The 26,784-nt window shown below is 41.8% G+C and overlaps 1 protein-coding gene across 1 annotated transcript in view; it reads right to left on the bottom strand.

The window, feature by feature from the left end:
- The window catches only part of DNAH6 (dynein axonemal heavy chain 6), a 251,551-nt gene that overhangs the window by 152,315 nt on the left and 72,452 nt on the right, over positions 1-26,784 (bottom strand). The window contains exons 23-31 of the mRNA XM_036750156.1: positions 25,623-25,842; positions 21,821-21,985; positions 21,625-21,738; positions 17,769-17,894; positions 17,513-17,668; positions 15,366-15,527; positions 10,533-10,670; positions 6,130-6,297; positions 673-821 (exon numbers count right to left, since the gene is read on the bottom strand). Of these exons, the coding sequence (XP_036606051.1) occupies positions 673-821; positions 6,130-6,297; positions 10,533-10,670; positions 15,366-15,527; positions 17,513-17,668; positions 17,769-17,894; positions 21,625-21,738; positions 21,821-21,985; positions 25,623-25,842 (1,398 nt within the window). The remainder of the gene's footprint in view (positions 1-672; positions 822-6,129; positions 6,298-10,532; positions 10,671-15,365; positions 15,528-17,512; positions 17,669-17,768; positions 17,895-21,624; positions 21,739-21,820; positions 21,986-25,622; positions 25,843-26,784) is intronic.

Below are 26,784 nucleotides of genomic sequence, written 5' to 3'. Positions count from 1 at the left end.
CCAGAGAAAGAATTATGGAGTCTGAATGCAAATCGAAGCATACTATTTGCTCTCTTTTTTTTGTTTTGTTTTGTTTCTTCTTTCTCATGGTTCATTCCATTTGTTATAATTCTTCTTTGCAGCATGACTAATGTGAAAATACGTTTAATGTGAATATATACATATATCAGATTGTATGCTGTCTTGGGGAGGGGGAAGGAAGGGAGGGGGAGAAAATTTGGAACTCAAAAGCTTGTGGAACTGAATGTCATAAACTAAAAATAAATAAATAATTAAAAGAAAACCTAAATGGGGTCACAAAGAGTCAGAAACAACCCAAATGACTGAACAACAATATATAGTTTACTATGTGACAGGTACTTTGCTAGGTCCAAGAATACTCATTCTCTGTGTTAGATTTGCTGCAAAATGTCTATTACTTGGGCCCTAAAATTTCCTCACATTATGGTCATTTTATTGTGTACCTGAAGTTTCTATAAAGAATGTACTTCAGGAGACCAGGTGGGCCAGCTGGGGATCAGTGGCCTTCAGGGGCACTATGTTGGACAGACAAATAGAAGCCTTTTTGGCCAAAAGTGAAGAGCATCAGAACGGGGTGACATAGCCCATTGTGTGGCAGCATTTGAGTGTGATGGCACACTTAACCATACTGGCTACTTGCCGTCTTCTTACCCAGCCATGACCAAGACAGATTTCACTGCTCTCATGCCAAAGTCATAGTGATCTTGCTGGGAGAGCTGTTCACTACAAAGTTTATACATTTGAGTCATTTTTCTTGCAAGGATCTTGCTGGATTCAAACCCTTCTGAATACAAAATCACCTAGAAGAAAAAAAAACATATTATGGAATTTCTATTATAACATACTGATATGCTAACTGGCACAGGACTCTAATACTACCATGGTTCCAGGTTTTTTATAGGAATCTTACTGAGATATTCAATAAAGTCTGTAATATGTCTGTGAGCTGTTACATCATTTTACAAGTAAAAGTACAAAAATATTTACTGTCATACTCCAAGTCACGTAAGAGAAAAGTAGCAGAAATATTGGCTTCTAACTTCCTTCCTTGAATGACATAACAGGGACAGGGGACAGATCTATGACTTCTTCAGTAAAGGGCATTCTTGGATGAGGGAACTCCCAGACTCCATCTGCTAAAAGGGGTGACACCTTCTTATAACTTAGAGTCTTAAGAGTGTTGCCTAGAGCAGAAGGACATTAAGTCACTTTCCAGAATTACCTATTCAGTCTGTGTCAAGGAGGGAAATTGAACCCAGATCCACGGATTCATAGCTGAAAAATAAAACCATTCCCATACTCAAAAATTTTGCATTTTATCAGGAGGGAAATATAGATATGTACATGTATGCAGATGTGTATGTATATACATTATTCATGCACATGCATATATATGTCCAAGTAGACATATCTGTACATGTGTGAATCCAGAAACAAAGAAGGGGGGAGAAAGAAAGAGATAGGTGGATCCAAGATGGCAGCTGGAAAGTAGGGACTTGCATGAGCTCCGCCCAGGTACCTCCAAAAACCTATAAAAATGGCTCTGGACAAATTCTAGAGCAGCAGAACCCACAGAATAGAAAAGGGGAGCAGGGTTCCAGCCCAGGACAGCCTGGATAGTTGCGGGGTAAGGTTTATCCACCATGCTGGGAGCAGAGTGGAGCAGAGCCCAGGGTGGGCTGTGCCTGGACCAACTAGACCTGGGAGCCAGGCAGAACAGGCCATAGTGCCCTGAATCAGTGAGCTTTGGCAGTTTCCAGACGTGTCAACCCACAAACACCAAAAACAACAGAGAGGGTTAGTGGGAAAAGCTGTAGGGAGTGAAAGGAGTTCCCTGTTTGGCCACCACCCCAGGGGCAGCAGAGGTGGTGCAGCTCTGAGGACAGAAATACAGCTGCAGTTGCTTCCAGCCCCAGGCCCACCTGGTGGGAGGAATTAAGTGGCGGATCTGAGCAGGAGTGCAGAGCCTGCTGAAGATCTGAGTCTGGGTCCGGGCTGGCAGTTCTTGAGGGAGGAGAAGCACTGCTGTGGCAGAGCTTGCTGTGTATAGCTCTGAAAACAACAGCGCAACCCCTCAAGCTTGGGTCAAAGTACTCTCTACTCTACAAGCAGTCATACCCTGATGAAAAACTCAAGGGTCAAGTAGTTGGCGGGGAACATGACCAGACAGCAAAAACGGACTCAGATTCAGACTCAGACTTTGGAATCTTTCTTTGGTGACAAAGAAGACCAAAACATATAGACAGGAGAAGTCAACAAAGTCAAAGAGCCTACATCAAAAGCCTCCAAGAAAAACATGAACTGGCCGCAGGCCATGGAAGAGCTCAAAAAGGATTTGGAAAAGCAAGTTAGAGAAGTAGAGGAAAAATTGGGAAGAGAAATGAGAGTGATGCAAGAAAACCATGAAAAACAAGTCAACAACTTGCTAAAGTAGACCCCCCAAAAAATACTGAAGAAAATAACACCTTAAAGAATAGACTAACCCAAATGTCAAAAGAGCTCCAAAAAGCCAATAAGGAGAAGAATGCCTTGAAAGGCAGAATTAGCCAAATGGAAAAGGAGGTCCAAAAGACCACTGAAGAAAATACTACCTTAAAAGTTAGACTGGAGCAAGTGGAAGCTAGTGACTTCATGAGATATCAAGATATTATAAAACAGAACCAAAGGAATGAAAAAATGGAAGACAATGTGAACTATCTCATTGGAAAAACCACTGACCTGGAAAATAGATCCAGGAGAGATAATTTAAAAATGATTGGACTACCTGAAAGTCATGAACAAAAAAAGAGCCTAGATATCATCTTTCAAGAAATTATCAAGGAGAACTGCCATGATATTCTAGAGCCAGAGGGTAAAATAGAAATTGAAAGAATCCATCAATCACCTCCTGAAAAAGATCCCAAAAAAGAAAACTCCTAGGAATATTGTTGCCAAATTCCAGAGCTCCCAGATCAAAGAGAAAATACTGCAAGCAGCCAGAAAGAAACAATTTGAGTACTGTGGAAACACAATCAGGATAATACAAGATCTAGCAGCTTCTACATTAAGGGATCAAAGGGCTTGGAATATGATATTCTGGAGGTCAACGGAGCTAGGATTAAAACCTAGAATCACCTACCCAGCAAAACTGAGTATCATGCTCCAAGGCAAAGTACAGATTTTCAATAAAATAGAGGACTTTCATTCAAACACAAGAATCGAGAGAAGCATGAAAAAGTAATCAAGGAAGAGAAATGATAAGGGGCTTAGTAATGTTGAACTGTTTTGGCTACATTCCTACATGGAAAGATGATGTGTATAATTCATGACACCTCAGTATTAGGGTAGCTGAAGGGAATATATGTGTGTGTGTGTGTGTGTGTGTGTGTGTGTGTGTGTGGCACAGGGTGAGTTGAATATAAAGGGATGATATCTAAAAAAAAATCAAATTAAGGGATGAGAGAGGAATATATTGAAAGAGGGAGAAAGGGAGAGATAGAATGGGGTAAATTATCTCGCAAGAAGAAGCAGTTCTGTTGGGAGGAAAGAGGGGGCAGGTGAGGGGGAATGAGTGAATCTTGCTCTCATTGGATTTGACCTGAGGAGGGAATAACATACACACTCAATTGGGTATCTTACCCCACAGGAAAGAAGGAGGAAGGAGATAAAAAAGGGGGGACAATAGAAGGGAGGGCAGATAGGGGGAGGAGGTAATCAAAAGCGAACACTTTTGAAAAGGGACAGGGTCAAGGGAGAAAACTGGATAAAGGGGGATAGGATAGGAAGGAGCAAAATATAATTAGTCTTTCACAACATGAGCATTGTGGAAGGGTTTTGCATAATGATACACATGTGGCCTATGTTGAATTGCTTGCCTTCTTAGGGAGGGTGATTAGGGAGGGAAGAGGGGAGAAAATTTGGAACTCAAAGTTTTAAAAACAGATGTTCAAAAAAAAAGTTTTTGCATTCAACTAGGAAGTATGATATACAGGCAATGGGGCACAAAAATCTATCTTGCCTTACAAGAAAGTAAGGGAGAAGGGGATGGATGGGGGGAGTGGGGTGACAGAAGGGAGGGCTAACTGGGGAATGGGGCAATCAGATTATATGCCATCTTGGAGTGGGGGAGGGTAGAAATGGGGACAAAATTTGTAATTCAAACTCTTGTGAAAATTAGTGCTGAAAACTAAAAATATTAAATAAATAAATAACAAGAAAAAGAAAGAAAGAGATAGAGGACAAGAGAAGGGGGAGAGATGGAGGGAGACAGAGATGTGATTTCAATAGCATGAGGAATTCACTCTACCAAGACAGACTGCCATCTTTGCAATGCATACCTTCAGAGTGGTGCCTGGCACACAGAGAGGTCATGTGATTTGCCCGTGGTCCCACACATGGTGTGTAGTAGAAGCGAGACTTGAAGCCAGTTATTTCTAACTCTGAAACCAGCTGCTCACCCAGTATACCATGATGCCTTTCACATATACACATTCACAAGTCTGGACAAAAGACTAGACTGTCCTAAGCCCAATAGTAATAACAATAATAATAGTAGTTAGCCCTTATACTGTGTCTACTCTGCACCGGGTACACACCAGTCACTTTACAAACACTTTCTCCATTTGAGAGTGGGAGGCAGGTGCTATCACTACGCTCATTTTACAGCTGACGAAACTGAGATAAACAGAGGTTAAGTGACTCGCCTAAGGTCACACAAGAATGTCTGAAGTGGGATTGGAACTCAGATCTTCCTGACTCTGGGCCTTACACTCTGTCCACTGAACCACCTAGCTGCCTACTAGCACGTGAGCCTTTTTTCTAGTTCTACTGCAAAGGATTATTAGATCATAGCTTAAGAAAAAACTTTTGCCTTCACTACCGTGGTGTGAAAATACAGACAAAGGACAGGAAACCTTGAAATTCAATCCATACAGACTTGTGGAATTTAGGTATGTTACCAACCAATGACAGTAACAGATATGTGTGTGTATAATAGTAACATTACAAAGTAATATATAAGTTAATGTAATGTAAAGTAATATAATAAAGAAAAACTCAGTTTAATCTGATTTTATAGTTGGATATACAAGCCCAAACATGACTTGTTTGTTGTTTAGTCATTGTTCAATGATGTCTGACTCTTTGTGGCCCTATTTGGAGTTTTCTTGGCAAAGATACTGGAGTGGTTTGCCATTTCCTTCTCCAGCTTGTATTACAGATGAGGAAACTGAGGCAAACATGGTAAGTGACTTGCCTAGGTTCACACAGCTGGCAGCGTCTGAAGCTGGATTTGAACTTAGGAAGACAAATCTTCCTGACTCCAGGGGCCTGTGGCTTTGTGCACTATGGCGGCACCTAGCTGCCCCCATATGCTAACAATCACTCCCTCTTTATGGTACCTTTACACAGGAGTTAGAAGGCAGAGGACAAAACCCTGACCTTGGAGCTGAGAAAGCATGGATTACAGTTCTGCCTGTGACACTTGAAGCAGTGTGACCCTTGGCAAGTCCCTCGGGACTCCAGGCAAGTGTCTAAGACTGAGTTGCAGAGAGGTGATGACCTGCATTGGTTGAGGGAATTTTCTCTCCTGGGAGTTCTTTATGCAGATGAAAACGCAAGTCCAGTTCCTACATCTAAAGATAATGGCCACTTTCATTTTTTCATTTCTCTCCCTATCTTTACCTGTCTTCCATCCTCTCCTTCTCTCTGATTCTCCCTTTCTCTCTCTCTCTGTGTCTGTGTCTGTGTCTTAGTCTGTTTCTGCCTCTGTTTCTCTCTCTCTCTCTCTCTCTCTCTCTCTCTCTCTCTCTCTCTCTCACTCACACACACTCTCTTTCTCTCTCTGTCTCTCTCTCTCATAATTGTCACAGAGGAGAGCAAACCCAGAGTATCAAAATATCCCAGGAACATCTTTGGAGGAGCTGACAAATGCTGATGAAGTGGTTGGAAAACAGTAACTTGAGAAATGTCTACATTTGTTCTTGATGACACACATTAACATACAAACCTTCACCAGGTTGGAAACATTTTGCCTAGAAGGGAAAAAACTGCAAATGAGATAAATAAAAAGATGTGGTTAAAATTCTTACTTCAATGTTTTGTGCTCAAAATTATACTGATTGTAGTTACCTCTGCGATCAAGGCGTAATTTGGAACCATCATAGCAATCGGTCTAAACAGAGCTTTCAGATTATCCGGTAATTCAGTCCGTCCAGCATAGCCAGGATTCATGGTGATAAATGCCGCACAGGTCATAACCAACTTTATTTCACGCCCCTCAAACATAAATCGAGAGAGCTATTGAAAAAGAAATGAAGACTTCTATTAATACTTTTGCTTTAGACTTTGGAAAACCTCCTTCAGATAATGGTAGGAAGCTTCTAATATTGGGCTTCACTGTCCCCTTTCCTTTGTTCTAGCTCCTCACCACTCCCACATGGAAAGCTTCCTTGGGTTAGAAGGCAGCCGGTTTCTAGTATTGCATCTAGCACTAAACAACTGTTTGATGGGGGCGATTATTTTTACTTCTGTGCCTTGATTTTCTCATATGTGAAATGGGAGATATATTCTTAGAATATTCCTCCCAAGGTCATTCTCTTCTTGAAAATAAGTAACAAATAAGCAATATCTGTAATAGAATATTTTAGCTATTTGAAGACAGGGCACAGTAATATGCCCTTTCCTTTGGTTGTTCAGCTGTAGCTGGAAGGATAAGTTTTGGAGAAAGGCCTTGTGCTTCTCTGTCTCTCTGTCTCCTCTCTATCTCTCTGTCTCTCTCTGTCTGTCTCTCTCTGTCTCTCTCTCTCTGTCTCTGTCTCTCTGTCTGTCTGTCTGTCTCTGTCTCTCTCTCTCTCTCTCTGTCTGTCTGTCTCTCTCTCTCTCTCTCTGTCTCTGTCTCTCTCTCTCTCTCCTTTTCTTGTCTTTTTTTTAGCAGGACCCACTAAAATAAAGATTAACCTGCTCCTTTAAGTGGAGCGATATTTTTTGATAGAGCTTAGAATGCAGAAATTCTGATTTTATGCCAGCTCTCAGGGGAAACCCTGAAACAAGCAAGAGAGATCTCAGAAAAGGGAAAGTAATTTTTGCCAAACCCAAGAACATTTGACTTGACTTTTCTTTCTTTTTAAACAATAGTTTTTATGGTGAACTAATTTTCTTTCTTTTCTTGCCTTTGCTACAAAATTAGCAGTAATTATAACAAATGACTAAACAAAATGAGGACTACAGTCTTAAATAGAGCCATAAAATTAAAATAATTTACATTTTGAGAAAACATATAAAATTGAACAAATAGCAAGAAGAACACATTTCCTCTCAAAAACAACATTAATTCCAAAATTAAGAGAAACATCAAGAAATAATCTGTGGCAAATGTAGCTGATAAAAATCTGACATCCAGAATATATAAGAAATATGTATTTACGAGTGATTGTCCTTCCTCAGTAGGTACAGGCCAAAGGATATGAGCAGCTGATTTTTAAAATAGCCACTAATCATAATAATTATAACAGCTGTTAAAACTTTCCTCCTTTCTTTGTCTTGATGTTTGGGGCTTGGAGTTACTGGGTTGGGAGACGTTTTTCAAAGATACCTGGAGGAAGTATTGATTTGACATCTAATTCTCTCATCTTTACAAGAGTGCATGTGGAGGGGGGGACACAGCTAGGTGACCCAATGGATAGAACAGTGGTCCAGAAGTTGGGAGGACTTGAATTCAAATCATTGAGGGCAGGGAGAGGGAAGAGACACTAGCAGGTGAGGGGACCAGGAAAAGTTTCATGTAAAAGGTGGTGCCTGAGCTGAGTTTTGAGAGGAACAAAGAGCTGCAAAAGGTGGATATGAAGGAGCACATTCTAGGCATGAAGGAGAGCTAAGGCAAAGACACAGAGGTGGAAGACAGTGTGTCATGTGTGAGAAACAGCAAGAAAGCCAGTTTGATCACACCCTAGAGTGCGAGAAGGTGAGTAATGTAGAGTAAGACTGGAAAAGTCTGTGGGAGCAGGCTGTGAAAGAGTTTACATCTGATCATCATCGTAGCTAACGTGTAGAGCACCTACTATGTGCTAAGCACTACGCTAAGTGCATTACAAATATTTTCTCATTTGATCAGAGGGAACCAATGGAGTTTGTTGAATAGGAAAATCACACTGGAAGTTATGAGGATGAGTTGGAGAAGGGACAAGATGCTTGAGTTAGGGAGACCAAGTATGAGACTATTATAATAACCAGGTGATGAGGGTCAGAACTAGAGCAGTGTCTGTGTGAGTGAGGAGAAGGGGGTAGATGCATCCAATGAGGGGTGAGGAGGGCCCAGGATTGGGATAGATGGGCTCAGGAAGAATGAGGAGATAAGATGACACTGAGGCTGCGAATCTCTTGAAACTTTTACATCATTTGCCTTCGTCCCCTCGATACTCCCTCAGTCTCTGTGGCCTTCGCATCCTGGAACATCCATCTGCTGCTGAGGCCCCTTCTCCCATTGGTGAGCTCTCTTAGGAACAGCCGTTGTAAGAAAGGGCCCAGGACAGCCATGCTTCATTCCTGTCTCTGGCCTGCTTCTGACTGTCTGAGCCTGGCCACCACGGGCTGTGGATGCCTTGGCCCACCTCGGCCCATCCCACTTTTTAGTTCATATACATGTTGTGTGTATACATAGATACATATATATGTGTGTTCGTGTGTATAGGCATGTGTATGTGTATATGTGTTTATATGTATATACATGTTTTAGACATATTTTCCTAAGATGTTTTAGTTCCTTTTATATGTTGTTAACGTATATATGTATGTATTGTTAAGGCAATCAGTACGTGAGAAGCTCTTCCTGCCCATTTGAATAGGCTTAAGGTGAGGTCCCAGGTGGGGCCCACTAAGGGAGCCACTAAGGGAGCAGGGCCAGCTAAGAAGGTCTGATTAGATCTTTTCTCCTAAGTTTGCCCCAAACCCCTAATTACTCGGTGCTAAGCCCATGTGGGCGTGAAGCTCCCAGGGTCCTAAGGGGAGGCGCTAAAACCAGAGCCAGTCACAGGAGCTTAAGTTCTGGTCAGTCAGACTACACTTGATGATGTCTGAAACTGTATAAGAGTAGAGAACACAGCTTGGAGACTGAGACTTGTTGGAGCCAGCGACAGCGACAGCCGAAGCCGAAGCCAAAGGAGCTGAAGAAGCAGGCGCTGCTGGTAGCAGGGCTGACCCCAGTGTGGATCGGAGAGTGCTGAGCGAGGCCTTGAGGCCAGTGGGTAATCTTCTTACCGGAGGGGGGAAGCACGAATATGATTTGGTTTAATGTCATCATGTTTTTCTGTAACCTCCTGGTTACTCTTGTGAGGTGGACTTATTGGGCCTGGAAGCTTTTGGCCAGGATATCCAACTGGGGACACTGGTTCGTGGGTCTGCTGCTTTGGAGCTTGAATAAATGCTTTAATTCTTCTGCCTTCTACTTAGAGAATTCTTTATATTCTGCGGTTCTGAACCATTCAGGCATATACATGAGTTTCTTTGAAATCATGAATTCTGCCTTCATCATATAGTATATATATATGTGTATATATATATATATATATGTGTGTGTGTGTGTATATATATATATATTTACATTTTTAATATTTATGTTTTCCTTTTTATATGTTGCTTTCCCCCATTAGGATCTAAGCCTCTTGAAGCCAAGGTCCTTTTGCTTACGTTTATACCCCTGGCTCAGCCCAGTGCCTGACACACAAAGGGGTTGATGCACACCCTGGCTGCTGCACATTGCTCCTCTGCCCTGCCCCCATCTCATTCCCATAATAATAAATAACCACAAAGCTGGAATGCATCAGCACGTTGAGGTTTGCAGAATGCTTTACGTCTGTTGTCTCATCTGATTCACGCACAACACCCATGGAGGAATAGGTGCTATTATCACCCCACTTTTGCAGATGAAGAAACTAAGGTTGATATTGGTTATGTGACTAACCCAGGGTCACTCACATCTAGTAAACATGAGGCAGGATTTGAATTTAGGTCTTCTAGTACTCTATCTACCTAGAACTAAAATGAAAGGATCTTATATTAGCCCAGTAATTATTACAAATTATTTCCTTAATTTTTTCCCCGTGCTATTTCTGGAGGGAGGCAGGAAACACCTTGGCTGAAGTAGAAAGTATATCTTTGCACTGTCTGGTCTTGTGAATTTTGCCTGACTGACACCCAGCTTTCCCATTCCCCGTGCATGCATCAAAGCCATGACCGGGCTGAGGCCCTGACAAACCTGAGGTCAGATGAGTGATGTGAGCCGGGGCTGGATGAAAGTAAAGCGCCAGAAGAGGGGGGAGGGGGGAGGAGTGGGAGAGGACAGTGGATGGAGGGATGAGGATGGCCTGGAATGAGCAGCCCCAACGCCACCACTAATGCTGTGGAAGACTCACCAGGTCAACACAAAACTGGTGCTACCTGTGCACAAATGCCTTCCTGGCTGCATCACCACAAACTAAGAGCACATGGCAGGAAGTGTTACCATGTGGTCCCCAAAGGGCGGCCCCCCAGCCCCTCACCTTGGCAGCTTTGGCATTTCTGATTGTAATCAGCTGCTGAGCAATTACAGAGAGAACCTCGATGTCGATCCGGTTAAACTCATCAAAACAGCACCAGGCTCCCGACTGAGCCAAACCACTGAAGAATCTGCCCATCATCTGGAACAGAGAGAGCACTGTTTCACTGAGAGTTGCCTGTGACAAATTTGGCTTAACTTTAATTTTAATTAATCTAAGTAATGAAGAAGTTGGGCTCTGCGGGTGAGAAATAATTGAATCTTGGAATGAGATTGACACCTCTTAAAACAGTACTTGTAATCCAATTTCCAGGCTCCTGTCTAATTTTCATTCCTTCCTATAAATGTCTCCTTGACTACAGCCTGGGTTTTGATGGCCTCCAAAGCCTCCAGGTTCAGTGATCTGTCCCATGCTCCACCTAGCTGCCTCACAGGGAAGCCAGAGATCATCTAGGTTCTTCTCATTGACAAGTACAGGTGTGGTTGGGCTTCTGATTAGAGTGGCTTCAGACAATCTGTGTGAAGTCTAGACTTGGAGAAGGCATCTTTCATCCTCACCTTTATTCCTTCGCTCCTACCTTTCCCCTCTCTCTCCTTCAACACTGGAAGGACAAAATCAGTAGTGCCAGAGGAAGAAAAAAAAGAGTTCTAGGTAAGTTGGGGATAGAAGCATTAGGATGGGAGCAAATGAGCCACTAAAAATTTGTCCAATCACCGACTTTGAGGATTGGCTATGAAATCCAGACCGAAGCAACACAGAATCATAGAACTCAGGTTGTACACTGGAGAACCACTCACCTGAACTGTTACAGAAGGGGATGGACTATATGACCTCAAAAGTCTCTAAGTAGAAGGTTCTAGAATTGTAATTCTCTAGAGTGGATGCTTTTAAGACAGGTAAGAATTTCAAAATATTTACCCATCAAAGAATAGCATCCTTAGGAGTTATTATATGTGGTTAATACAGAAAAATTTTTGACCTTTGTATACCTAGGGTTTAGCAGAGTGCCTAGCACACAGTAGGTACTTAATAATTGTTTGTTGATTGATTGATTGTGAGGTATGTACTGCCTGCCATGTTTGAAACCATTTGGAAAATCTCAGAATTGCAAAGCTAACAAGCTTAGGCTAAAAAATGAGGAAATGACTGTAAAAGTCTGGTGAGCTGTGATGAGAGCCTCAATCGGGGTGGTTGTTGTTTTAGTGGAGAAAAGGGGGTAAATGTGAGAAATGTTATGGACAGAATGGACAAGACTCTGCACCTGATTAGATATGGCAGGGCAGGAGTGTGAGAGCCCATGGAGATAATTCCTAGGTTGTGAACCTGGAGTGACTGGTAGTATCCTTGACAGAAATAGGAAAGATAGGAAGAAAAGGGAGACAGCTAGGTGGCACCATAGTGCATAGAGCGCCAGGCCTGGAGTCAGGAAGACTCCACCTTCCTGCTCATCTTCCTGAGTTCAAATCCAGCCTCAGACACTATCTGTGTGACCCTAAGCAAGTCATTTCACCCTGTTTGCCTCAGTTTCCTCATCTGTAAAATGAGTTGAAGAAGGAAACGGCAAGCCACTCCAGTATCTCTGCCAAGAAAACCCCAAAGGGGGTCATGAAGAGTCAGAAATGACTGAATGACAACAGGAGGAGAGGAAGATCTAGTTTAAAAGGAGAGGATAAGTTCAATTTTGGACATGTTGAACTCAAGAAGACTTCCAAGTGGAGATGTCCCAAAATAATGGCAATATTCTACCCTTGTGGCTATTATGAAAAAGTCACTGGATACCACCCGCCTGCCAAGAGACTTTATCCTTCCTTCAAGTTCAAGCTGTTATGGCGGACTATCTGACAAATGAGTGAACACAGCACAGAACCTTTGGTGAAGTTTTAAAACGAGGCAAAATGATTCTGGAATGTCCATTTACCTGGGGGTGGCTTGAGCTGCCCCCACACCCAGTACTGCCTGGTATCCTGTCTCTGTTCTCCTCCAGTCCCTGCCTTCCTTTATGTGTTGCTCCCTTTAGACTATAAGCTTGTTGAGGGCATAGTACAGTGCCTGGCATATCACAGGCACTTAATATTTATTGGATTATATTGAATCAGCTTTTGGGGGACAGGCTTAGGCTGGCTCTGCGTCCCTGCTTTAGGCCCCTGTTGTTTCCCCACTAGTTTTTCAATAGGCTCCCTTTTAGTTTGCCTACCTGAAGACTTTCTTTTCTCTGGTCCTAAAACACAGGCTGTGGTCCTGTCACTCCTATGCTCAAGAAGCTTTGGTGGCTCGTTATTGCCTCCAGTATAAAATACAAACTCCTCTGTGTGGCTTTCACAACCTGGCTCCTACCTGTCTTTCTTTTTCTTCCTTCTTATTTATTTTTATTTTAAATAATTAATTAATTAATTTTTTGTTTTCAACATTCACTTCCACAAGATTTTGAGTTTTAAATTTTCTTCCTTTCCCTCCCCTCCCCCTTCCCCAAGGTGGCATGCAATCTGATAAAGGCTCTACTTGTACATCCATATTAAACCTATTTTCATATTAGTCATATTGTAAAGAAGAATTAGAAGCAATGGCAGGAACCATGAGAAAGAAGAAACAAAACCAAGGAACAAAAGATAAGGAGAGTAAATAGTCTGATTCCATCTGCATTCAGATTCCCAGTTTCTTTCTCTGGATGTGGATGGCATTTTCCACTGTGAGTCTTTTGGAGCCGTCTTAGATCCTTGCATTACGGAGAAGAGCTAAATCTATCAAAGTCAGTCATGGCACAATGCTCCCACACATCTTTCAAGGCTGATTCATCACTCCTTCTTTCACACTCCCTTTCTATATGGTCTTCTTCTTAGACCTTGAGCCCCCCGATGGCAAGGACTATTTCTGCCCTTCTTTGTATTCCCCAATGCTTAGCACAGTGTCTGGAACACAGTAAGTGCTTAATTAGTGCTTGCTGAGTGACAAATTGACTGTTCTAGACAAACTGCCTACTTGCCATTCTCTCTACATGACTTTCTATCTTCCACCTCCATGCCTGTGATGTCCTCCCCTTTCTACCTTTGCCTCTTGGAATCTCTGGATGCCTTCCATGGTCCCTTCAGCTGCTACCTCCTACAAAAGCTCCTTCCTGAGTCTCCTGATCCTACCTCCCTAATGTTGTTTTTATTTAGTATTTAATTGGGTACAGGCTATTTCTCTCTAGTTGAATACAAGCTTCTTGAGGGGAGGGACTGTTTCATTCTGTCTTTCTATCCCCAATACCCAACACAGCTCCTGACACACAGTAGGTGCTTAATCAATGTTTGTTGGATTGAACTGAACTGAACCAAGAGGCAAAGGAAGATACTGCTGAGAATGTAAGCACAAACTTCTTGATTAAAAAAACACCAAATAATGGGATTACAATAGAAGACTAAAGAACTCCCCAGCAAAGAAAACAGAAGAGATTAAAAAAACCTGGGAAAGCTTCACAGAGAGTGAGCATAGGCAAAGAAAATCAGTAGTCTATGGGAAGACCAGAGAATGTATAATAATGGAATATTCAGCATAAGTAGAATTGAAATTTTATTCTTGATAGACATAGAACACTTAATAACTGTGATACAGAACACCAATATCTAAAGAAAAATCACAATTGCAATTGGCCCACAGGGAAATGGAAAGATGGCGTATGTTGGGTTGATGCATATTACCAACAATGATTTGTATATAGTGGAATCATCAGAGGCCAAAGAAGTGGGCCTGTTATGTAGAGAGAGTGAAGGACAAGAAATGGTAGGCCTGGGATTTTACTGGTTATCCACAAAATAGAAAAAGAATCAGAAGACAGCTGCCATGACATGTTAAATCAAAGGCTTCTGTGATGCTGCTCCCAAGTATTTCTGGCATGTAAATGAACAGGGCTCTGCCTTGGCAAGGTGCTTAGAGCCTAGATTTAGGATGATGGCCTTTGAGACACACTAAAGAGCCAGCTCCTAGTTGGCCATTTTGCTAAGATTCCTGGGAAAAAATAATTTTACTAGTTTCGGTCTTGAAGCCAATAAGACAAGGGGGTATCTACATGTGTGAGTAAGCCCAGAAGAATCATGTTGCTCTCTCATAGTGGTACCCAGTCACATGTTATAGTCAGCTCCCTGAGTGTTTCTTTGGGAACACTTTTGGTCATCTCCTTCTAGGTAATCATGGGTATCTGAAGACAAACAGGATGCTCCTTTGCTTATACTTGCCCTTCATTCATTTACACCACAAAAGTTAGTCTTTTCTAGGAACTAGGAAACTAAAACAAGTGGTTACTAGAGCAATGGGTCATGTAATGCTGGTTCATGTCTTGGTTCTCATCGGTTCCTCTCTTTTTTATTCCCTTAGTTGAGTGCTGTAGGGTTGTTGTTTCTTAAGATGATGTTTGGGTGAATATCGGGCCACTGGACCCAGATGGCTCTGGAGGAGAGGGTGAGGCTGGTGACCTTGCACAGCCCTCCCTCACTCAAGTCAAAGTCAACTGCAAGCCATGTCATCATTTCCCCAATGTCATTTTCCTCTTCGAGAATGAAGAACAAGCACAACAACAACACAAGATGATGTTTAAGATCAGAATGTTTTGTAGAAATAAAATTTATCCAGCTGTGACAGGAACTTGGCTGTCCCTGGGGAGGGGCACCTGGACCTAGGGAGCCATCGTGAGTGAGCTGCACTTTATTCTGACTGCACCCAGTCACCCTTGGCTCAGCCTACCCGGTTTCATCCATCATGGCACTTAGCAGCCTGCTCAAGTCCCATTCCAGCCTTATAAAATTATTAGACTGGAATGAAAAAACCCATAGCATTAAATAATAGCATATGTGGACACTCTACCTTATAGTCCAAACCATCTGAACAGTTAAACACCACACACTGAATAGCGAGAGCTTTGGCGAGATCTTTTGTGGTCTCCGTTTTGCCTGTGCCCGCAGGTCCAGCCGGAGCTCCCCCCAGGTCAAGCTGCAGGGCTCCCATCAAACAGAGGTAGCAGCGATCCTGAGGAAATCAACAGTAACAACAAGCATTTATTAAGCACTTGCTGTGTGTTAAGCACAGATACAAAGAAAGGCAAAAGACTGCTTTCAAGAAGCTCACAGTCTAATGATAAAGACAACAAGTAAACAACTATATACAAACAAATTGTAGACAGGGTAAACTGAAGAAAATCAACAGAGGTGAAAATGGCATTTGATCAGTTTTATAATTTCCTTTCTTCCTTCTTCTCTCCCTCTCTCCCAACTCCATGCATTTTCCCTGGCTGTTCCCCATGTGTGGAATTCTCTGCCTTTTCAACTCTGCCTCCTGGCTTTCCTGGCTCCCTTCAGTCTTGGTTAAAATCCCACTTTCTGCAAGAAGCCTTTTCTGATCCCTCTTAATGATAGTCCTTTCCCTCTGTGAGGCTCTCTAGTTTATCTGCCAGAGAGGTGGTGCAGCAGACAGTTAAGAGGCCAGTACAATGGCATTGCACCTCTTCAAAGCTGGGCAGGTTGGACCTTGGCTAGCAGGCACTCAGCCCATCCCTGGGGCCATTCTGAAGCCTTTTCAGCTCTGAGTTAGGAGGACCTGAATTCAAATCCAGCCTTAGACATTTACTAGCTGTATGACCCCAGGCAAGTCACTTAACTCTGTTTGCCTCAGTTTCTTCCACTGTAAAATGAGGATAACAACAACACCTACTTCCCAGGTTTGCTGTGAAGATCAAATGATTATATGTGCAAATCACTTAACACAGTGCCTGGCACATATTAAGCACTATATGAATATTAGCTATTCTCCTTCTCCTCCTCCTCCTCCTCCTCCTCCTCCTCCTCCTCTTCCTCTTCCTCCTCTTCCTCCTCCTCCTCTTTTTCATCCTCATCATCATCTATCTTGTTCACACATAGTTATTTGCCTGTTAACTCCCCAATTAGTCCCCACCCAGGGAGGGGACTATTTTGACCTATCTTTGTATCTTCAGAACTTTGGACAGTTCCTGGTCCATGATAAATACTGTATTGTAAATGCTTGTTGACTAACTAAAATCCTTGGAGCAGAGCTAGGTGGTTGATGACAATGGTTGATGCTGCTTACTTGTGGCTTTGGCCACTAGTGGAAAATCTCCAGTGACAGTTTTTCAGGGAAGTAAACATCATCCTTTTATTAGGCTATGCTAGATAAAGGAGAAATGTTTATAAGTGTCTAACGAAGCTCTTAGCCAATGATTCCTGGGTGAGGCAGCAAAATCAATCTCTAGCAGGCCTCAAAGCTGAAAAGGCTTCAGAATGGCCCCAGGGACGGGCTGAGTGTCTGCTAGGCAAGGCCCAGCTTGTCCAGCTTTGGGAAGGTACAATGTCAGGATACTGGCCACCAGCAGAACATGATTACATCTATAGCTATTCATTCATGACCAGCAATGAAGGCATGGAGGCCCTACTGTCTGCACTGGTTTAGGGTTTAAGGACTACTCACACAGGTGAAGACATGCAATTTCCTTAGTAGTATTTCTTAGTAAATCTTTAATATATTATTAGTATTGGGATTGAGGACTGGAACTGGGATTTCATTGGAAAAGAGAACTCCCAGGTGAAGACATTGCCTTTCCCAATGAGGACAGTGACCTCTGCAACATATTGTTTTGTAGAGTTGCCTAGAGTAAAGGTGCCATTGGGCCACATGGGGCCCACAACACTCCTAGGTGTTGCCTAAACAGATTAAAATTTAGCACTTCTCCGATTTTAATGTATTAATATATTAATAAAAACACACGTGTGGGTTTTCTAAGTCAATATGTGGCCCATTATGGTTTAGTGGCTTCCATTTCTATTTAAGTTTGATGCCACTGACCTAGAACACTCAGAGTTTAAGAGACTTGCCCAAGGTTACACACAATCAGAAGCAAGACTTGAATCTAGGTCTTCCTGGTACCAAGGACAGCTCCTTATCCACTCTGCCAAGTGGACTCCCTTTTACACAGATAGTAACATGAATGAAAAATTACTTACAGTGAGGGGGGTAATGACCAGTCTGGGGCATGCCCCCAAGTACTCATAGGCATAGGTGTACTGAGAGAGGGCCATTTTGGCCACACAGTTATCTAGGTCAAGATCCCAGTAATAACGGAGCTGTCTCTGCCATTCGAAGCACTCAGAAGTAGACACCTATCCAGGAGACACAAAACAAGAGATGATGCATTCACTTGTAGGTCCGAATTCACAGCAGTTAATGGGGTTATTACCTTTAAATTAGGGAAATAATTACCTTGGTTGCCACGAGTTCACTGACAATATCTCTGGCATGTACGTCAATAGTAATTAAGGCTGTTATGATGTTTCTGTGTAATTTGGGAAGACTACCTCGGACCAAGCCTGCCAAAGCATTTAGTCTCTGCAAGTTTAAAAGACAAAATGTGAATATTACTTTCCAGCTCAGTCAGGAGAAAGCAGCTGGTTTGAAGGCCGTCACTTCTGTCCTGCCACTGGACTCCAATGACTCTGGAGAAAGAGTGAGGCTGACAGTTTTATACAGCTCTGCCTCACTTCAATCCAATTCATGCGTGTGTCAGGACATCGCCATCTTGATGCCTTCAGTCCTCTTTGAGAAATGAAGGACCAACATCAATTTTGCTATAAGAGGTTAAACTAGGTTCCCCATGCTTAGTGTACTCAAAGATCCTATGGCCCTGTGATCCCATCATTGAATATCCCATGAATCTATACAAAGTCCGATGATGATGAATATAGTCATATATAAAGATTTAAGGCTGTTTTGGAGCCTCAAAACAACCACGTGAATTAAGGGTTCATATTATGTCCATTTTACAGATGCAGAAACTGAGACTGAGAGAAACTAGGTCACTTGAAGCTAATAAATATCAGAGTTAGGCTTTTAACCAAGGATGTGTTGATAAACATTTAACAACTGGCTCTCTAGAGGGGGGGATAGTATGCATGACACACTTTAGAGTTTATTCTGCATTATTAATATTTTCTCCATCACTTCCTTAAATCCAATCAACAAAAAAATAAACCAATCCCTGAATTGCAGCATTTGTGATTTCAAGGTTAAAAATGGTCACCCTGGAAATTTAACAACTGACTAACTACTAGGTGGACTTCATACACCTATGCATAGAACCTAAGTCTCCCTAACTCCCAGTCCAATACACAAGCCAAACCCATAGACATGCCTTGCTGAATGTGTATTATTTACATGATCATTCACAGTGATGCATTATTTTTGATAATGAAAATTCAAGAAAGATGTAGCTGCATTTGCAGATAAAGATGTCTGGTGAACTGAAGAGTTGAGCCCCATGCTTGTCCCATGCTTGTTTCTATATACTGGATATATTTTGTTAGAATGTGAGTTCTTTGAGAGAAAGGACTGTTTCATTTGTATCTTTGTATCCCCACCACCTAATACAGTTCCAGGTACACAGTAGGAGCTAAATAAATGCTTGTTGATTGACTGATATACATATACACTCCTTCCCTCTATTCCTGAGCCTCCACATTAATCCTAACACCCCTGGTAAAGATGTGACCTAGTTGCCTTGACCAGTGATTTTTTAAAAACATTAGATTGCATTTTTTCCAATGAATAAAAAGCTATTTTCTTTCTCTGCCACTTTCCCACCTTTATTGAAGAAAAAGAAGAAAACCAAAACTCTTATAATAGATATGCATGGTCAATGAAAACTAATTCTTGCATCAGCCATGTCCAAAAATGTGTGTCTCATTCAGAACACCGAGTCCAGCCCTTCTCTGTCAGGAGGTGGGTAGCAGGCTTCACCATGAGCCTTCTGGTCACTGCATAATCAGAGCTCCCAAGTCTTTCAGATTATTTCTCTTTACGTTGCAGTTGCTCCTGCGTATTGTATATATTGTATCTCCTGATTCTGCTCACTTCACCTTACATCAGTCCTTGACTGTTAATGGAAAATGCATCTAGAGATCCACATAAGGGAGCCAAGAAAGGTACAGGTAGGTGCCTGTGAAAAACTTTGCCAGTGGTGAGACTGGCTGCTGAGAAGTCCAAGAGACAATTCATTTCAAAGGGAAGCTGGGTCAGCAGTAACAAGGATATTAATAAAGATATTTCATTTTATACATTTGGTCATTTTATCTCTATTTTCCTTCATATGAAGAACAAAATGAAGGGTCTATACCCCCCACAAAGAGACAGGTCAGTCAGCAGGAGCATTTATTAAGGGGCTACTGTGTGCTAGGCACAGTGCTAAACCCTGGTGATACAAAGAAAGACAAAAGGCCGTCCTTGCTCTCAAGGAACTCACAGTCCAATGCAGGAGACAGTGTGCAAACAATCAGGCAGCATAAATTATTGATCATTAAAGCTTGAGATAGCATTTTTGGCAACAACAGGAATGTTGAAAATGCTTTTTACCCCGATCAGAAGGCACATTTGCGTAAGGGTCAATAGCTAAGAGTCTCTCTTTTTTTCCAGGGTCCCTTTGGATGAAAAACAGTAGCAAAAGGGCTTACTTGCTGAGCAGGATGTTTTTTCACCTTGCCTCAGAATACTCATTCGCTCTAAGAGTAAAGATGGCAACTACTTAGATTTCAAATTCTTTGAGAAGCGAAAGCAAATTCGTGGAAATTAGCATTTCGAAAATTGCCAAAGGCCTTGGAAGGTTTATTTTGGTTTGTAGGTCCGATTGCTCTCAGAGGTTTGGAGGTTGTAGATTTACAGATCTAGAGCAAACTGCAGCACAAATTGTTCTTGAGTTTCTCAGGACTGAGTGAAACACTAGGATAGGTAGATGTTTTGAATGTTATCCATATGGTTCCTGTCTAAGAAACAGGCAAATGGTTCTCTAAACCTCGATTTTTGTCTCCCTCCCCAAAAAAGTCCTTCATTTTGTCTTAGCTTTCTGGTTTTGTTCTCTTTTATTTACAAATTCTAGAACAAAACAAAACCCAAGACAAACTCTTTAGTATAATCTTAATGAAAATCCTTCAAAGCTTAGCACCAGCACTGTCGTCCATATGAACGAGCACCAACAAACATTCATTAAGCACTAGTTGTGTCAGGTACTGTGATAGTATGCCAAGTTCTGGGGACACAAAGAAAGGCAAGAACACACACACTCCCTGCCCTCAAGAAGCCTACAATCCAATGGCGGAGGCGACATGCAAACACCTGTATCAGTAGGAGATGACAGACAGTGTACTAGAGGGCAGCCCTTATCCCCTTCGCTGTTAGTGCCTCCCAAGCCCTGTAAATAATTACCTTATGTTCACTTTGCATATCACTATGCATATATGTCGCCTCCCTAGAGAGAACACACGTTCCTTGTGGTCAGGAATTATTTCATTTCCTTCTTTTTGTATCCTCAGAGCCTAGCACTGTGTCAGTCAGGTAGTCAACAAGCATCCATTAAGTGCTTCTTAGGTGCCAGGCATTGTGCTAAGCACTAACAGTACAAAGAAAGGCAAAAACAATTCCTGGCCTCAATGAGCTTACAGCCTAATGGGGTGGGGGTAGAGCAAACAACATATACACAACCATATACAAATAGATATAGACAGGATGGGGCAGGGTACGAAAAGGCTTCCTTTGAAAGGTGGGATTTTAGCTGGGACTGGAAGGAAGCCAGAGAAGCAAAGAGGTAGAGATGAGGAGGGAGAGCGTGCTGGGAATGGGGGGGCAGCCCAAGAAAATGCCCACAGTGTCATGTGGGAGGAATAGCCTTGAGGCTGGCATCATTGGATATACAGTGAGGGTGTAAGGTATGAAAAGACTGGAAAAGTAGGAGAGGATCAGATTGTGAAGGGCTTTAAACACCAAACAGGGGATTTTGACCTTCAAAGCTCTTTCTAAATGGTTGTTTGTTGTCCTTTGTTCTGGAAGAGGATCGAAATGACATCACTATCTTGGAGTCCAGGTATGGTGTGTCTGACTGTGGCTGTTCTAAATAGTAAGCCATTCATAAATGCTCACTGATTGTTTGATGGAGCACTCATTCATGAAATAATTCAAGTTTACAGGAATAATATGAATCTTTCAGAAGAATGAAAGGTAGCAAACCTGAATTATTCTGACACCAGCTCTCCAAGCTTCTTCATGCTCCTCCTTTGTCTCTACCAAAACTCACCTCAAAGTTCGTTTTTTCAAACCCTTCCATGGCCTGCAAGTGGTCTTGATCTTCCCCTTCCAAGCATTCAGTCAAGTCTCGGCACCACATGATTTGAGAAACAGTCAGTACAACCTGCAAGGAAACACAGACTTGGCCAATGCTGAAAGGCCCATGCAAAGTGCCCAGAAAGGCAATACAAGTGAGGAGGAATTACTTGGGAAGGATGGCCGGCCACCACCCACTCGATCCGGATCTTGGTCTGGTAGTCTGCGATGGCAGCTTTACTTAGGCGCCTCAGGGACGTGAACATGGCTTCTTCCACTTTGCCCAACCAATCTTCCACATTCCCTCGAGCCTTCAGGCCTTTCCCCAGGCTAACCTAGGAGAGAATTGCAGCAATTGGGAGCCTTCCATGTAAGTTCTGTGAGAAATTAATTATTTCTCTCATATTTAATAACTAATTATTGAATCAGGACCAAGGTTTTTCCCTTTTTCTACTTCCTCATCCAGAAACCAACCAGTGTGGGGAATCTCTCTTAGAGATTCACCAGGCCAAGATCTAGTCAGAGAGTAAAAGAAATTCTAACTTTGGGCTAATGGGTGTATTCCTGCTCACAGTGTTTGCTCAGAGAGGTCTGGGAAAATGTTGCTTCTCCCTATTATCAAGATAGGTGATATGGAAATTGATATCTCTTTGAGCAAGATTTTTTTCCAAGTATAGGCATTTATTGAGATTGACATCTCTCAGGAAGCAGGCTAAGTTCCAGGAGGAACCAGTGACTTAGTAAGACAACATAGGCAAATTTATAGTGTAATGATACTGATTACACAACAGAAATGATAAATATTAAAAAGGCAGGGCGTTTGTAAAGGGATTAGGTAATAGGGGAGGGATACCTTCTGCAGTTCAGTGGTCAAATATCCTGTTCCTGCTGCTTTCTATTTGGCTACCTATTGTGGTCCTGTCTGGCCAAGATGGATAGTTAGATATTGTGGGCCTGTCTTGGGCTAAATGACGTGATTGTGGTCGAGTACAAGGTCATACCTGTTCAAATGTGTGAATTGGATCTGGGGCAGTGGCTAGCTAGGGACAGTGGGCATGCTGTTTAGTGAGGCCTGTGATTGAGTTTGGGTGCTTGTGATGTGGTTAAAGACAGATTGTGTGGTTAAATCAGGACATGCCTACTGTTCAGGAGGTTTGACCAAGATTTGAGTGACCTAATCACACACCGAAAGAAAGCCCATTTCCCATTGTGTTAACCAATGAGAGTTAATTGCCACCCTCAACAACACCTGTTCTTTGAAGGGCATATAAACTGTGAGCCCATCGGCTGGAAGGGTCTTTGGTCCAAGAGAGACAACCAAATGACCATCCTTTTATTAATAACATGCTGGCCTTATTAATAAAATGACTGAATTACCCAGAAACTATGTCTCTCGAATTTTTTAATAATCACAGTTATGGTGACCAAGAAAGGGATCCAAGCCTTTCACTCTAGATTATCAAGGAGCTCCCCTCTATTGGAACCCCGTGGAGAAATCTCCACAAGGAGAGTTCCCTGTTAGGCCTCGGGTCATGATCTGACTCTCCCTTTTACTAGTAAGTAAATTGTATCTGGGTAAGTTAATATGTTCTGTGTTTTCACTCTCACTAGCGTGGGCTCCTCTTGACACAGGCTACGGGGACAGGAGGTGTGTGCAAATGAAACTGCCAGAAAGGGCTTTGAAAAGAAGTCCTGTTTCAGTTGAACGGAGTTTTGGGGTGCTGGCAGAGATTACGGGGGATTCTTCTGCTTGATGGGCTTGGATTTACTTTGAAATTCGGAGCCTGAACCATTTCAGTCTTGCTGTAATTAAGCAATGGTGGTCCAAGGTCTCTTGCAGAAGAGTTCCGTTAAAAGAGTCCTAGGTTTCTGACAGGAGGTGTAGTGTTCTGCCAAAGAGACCTCTTGAGCTGTTTAAGAGGGCTCGATATTGAAACTAAGGTGAGCTGTGAGAGTACCAACTCATAGAAACCATGATGTCTTGAGGAACAAATTGGGTTGAAATTCTGTCCAAGAGGAAGAAGCCCTCTTAAGGTTTTCTTGCAGAGGTGTATTGAAGCTAAGTGTAGGGTCGTGTGTGTTGCTGAAAAAAAAAAGTCTCTGAGCAGAAGAAGCAGGAGACAGACAGGTAAAAAAAAAAAGTTGGGTAGAAAGTTCTTCGGGAAAATAGTTTTAATCTCAGCTATCGATTTCTGGGTCTCTAAGGCTGTTCTTGGTCTGTCTCCATGTCTGTTTGAGGTTTTCTAAGATTAGTTTGTTGAGTAAGGGAATTGAAAAAGCAGGAGAGACTCTCTCAGGAGTTAATGTGGGAGGTGGAACCAAAGAAGGGATCTTTCTCTAGGAGTTAAAACACCAAATTTTGTCTTTGGTGCGACTTTAACTGCAGCTCTAAGCTGATAACATCTCAGACCAAGCAGCCCTAGCTTGGCTGTAGCTTCAGGGGCTGATTCCTACCAGCAAGCCCATTTTCTCGAATGAGGTTAATTAATGAGCCACTTAAAGGCACGTGGATTATGTTTATATTAAATCCAGAAAACTGTCTCTCCGCCACCACCTGCAACATATCTGACATCAAGGCAATGTGTTTAAAACTACAAAAATAAGTTTTTTGTCTTTTAAGACACTTTGATCAGAGCTTTTATATCATAGTCTTAAATGCAATCATGTTAGGATTTCAGTGAGTTGTTTAAAAATGTATATTAACATTGTAAAAGCTGGTTTTTTTTTCATTTGTTTAAATAAGCAATGTTGGTGAAGGGTGTGAGGGGAATAAAGCTCTCTTGATTTGTAAATTGTTTAAGTGTTAACTCTCTCCAGATTCCAAAAGGTGAAGAGAAGCAGGACAAAAAGGAGGGTGAGCGTGATTTTTAATTTGGAAAACTGTTAATTAAGTAACTGTTAATTAACTCCTGAGAGAGTGTCTCCTGCTTTTTCAACTCCCTTACTCAACAAACTAATCTTAGAAAACCTCACACAGACACGGAGACAGACCAAGAACAGCCTTAGAGACCCAGAAATCAATAGCTGAGATTAAAACTATTTTCCTGGAGAACTTTCTACTCAACTTTTTTTTTACCTGTCTGCCTCCTGCTTCTTCTGCTCAGAAGTTAATTAAATCTGTTAACAGAGTTTGGGTGTAGCCAGAACCCCAGTCCTGCATTTCAACAGGAACATAACAGGCATGCATGCCTCCCAAAAGTTTTTGTAATCATCCAAAACATCTTGGATTTTTTAAAAAGGATTCATCCCACAAACTTCTTCCTACATTGGGACCAGGAATAGACAGTTCAGGTTTCTATCTCCTTTTGGGAGAATGAGAGATTTGGAGCTCTTTGATCTCCCACCGAACACCTGAATTTTAGCTAGGCAAGCAACAGCATAATTGTGATATGCATATTACTGTACCCATAATATTTTATATAAGTTTACATTTATATATAAATATATCATATCATCTGGCGCCCTATCTAGTGATAAGACTATATTCAAACTTCTTTTTAATATATTATATATTCATAACATGTATACATCTATATTTACAAGTAAATATAGATTCATATGTGATATGATTTCTATATTATATGTGTGTGTATGTTTTAATATATGCCCACTCTACTGATGGGACTATATTTATACTTCTTTTTTACCTTTGGCAGAAATGGGGGTTGATATAGGAGAGAGGATCAAAGTGCTAATGTGTGTATGTATTTATATATATATATATATATGTATATAGCTATATGTCATATATGTGACATACCACCTATATAATACGTTATATATGCTATGTTCGTTCTCTCTCTCTCTCTCTCTCTCTCTCTCTCTCTCCATTGCAATTCATCGGAGGAGGGAGACTCCTAATTAACTGAATCAGAGACGAGGAAGCTGCACTAGACACCTTATCACTAAGGCCCCTTCCTGAAATTCTATGAGGTATTGAAACGTACAAAAGGGAAAAGGAGTCATCCTTACCCTCTCTCCCTCTGGCGACAGCATGGCTAAGATATCATTTGTAAAAACCTTTTCTGGTTCTGTGTCAATACCAGGTATTCTGGGTTCAGTAGAGATCAAAACGGCAAATTCCAGCCTAGAGATGGAGTCAAAACACTTCCTTAAATGAGGCTGAACCGCTTGTGGATTTCGGGTCTGGGCCAAAATTTCCAAAAGCTCATCATTGGATAAGAAGTAAAACCTGTGTCAAAGAAATGCAAATGTATTTGATGCAAATCAATAGAAATTAAATAGACTTATTCCCTAGTCACATGCCTGAGACCCCTGAAAGATTAAACCAAGGTCCCTTTGGACAGTGAACAGCCAGATCCAGAGCCCAAGCCCTCTGGTTCGATGAAGATTTATTCTCCCTAACCTCCAGTGGCACTACTGGTGCAGCCACTGGGGTCCTGGGGTTCTGGGCTTTAGGGCACCTGTACCTCAGCTACCTTCTATTGCTTGTTAAGAGGGCTGTCCAAATGCATAGCTCTTCTGAATCATCATATACTGTGGCAAAATATTAGCTAGCCGTGAAGTGCCTTTCATTTTAGAAACCCTCTCTCCAAAATGATGTAGAATTATAAATACATGGAAAGAAGGCATCTAACTTTGAGATGAGTAACTTTGAGATGAGTAGGCTTTGTGTCAAATGATAAGAAACTCCACAGTGGATATTTTGCTATGGAGAACCGTAATGCATAGAGCCCTGAACTTTGGTTTAAAAAATCTGGGTTCAGATTCTACCTCGGAATTATACTAAGCTGTGTGACCTTAAGCAAATCACTTATCCTTTCTGTGCCCTAACTTCTTCCCTTGTGAAAAGGACGGGGTCTGACTTGATGGTCTCTAAGACCCTTTCCATTAAAAGTCTACTCTGATACCCTGGGCTTCAAAGGCACTATCAATTGAGTGAAAGGACCAGGTAAGAGTTCAGATGTGGGCCTGGCAACAGATGAAACTTTGTTTTCCTTCCCCATAAATGAGAAAGGATATATATATATATATATATATATATATATATATATACATACACACATATATATATATACACATATATATACATACACATACATATATGTATACATATATGGTTGTGGGAGGAGTGCTTTGTAAATCTTAAATTAATATTGTAGAAATGTGGTAG

Source organism: Trichosurus vulpecula, chromosome 3 (assembly GCF_011100635.1).
Source record: "Trichosurus vulpecula isolate mTriVul1 chromosome 3, mTriVul1.pri, whole genome shotgun sequence".
Lineage (NCBI taxonomy): Eukaryota > Metazoa > Chordata > Mammalia > Diprotodontia > Phalangeridae > Trichosurus > Trichosurus vulpecula.
Note: the sequence above shows the minus strand (reverse complement) of the source record. Positions and strands in the feature narration are given on the sequence as shown.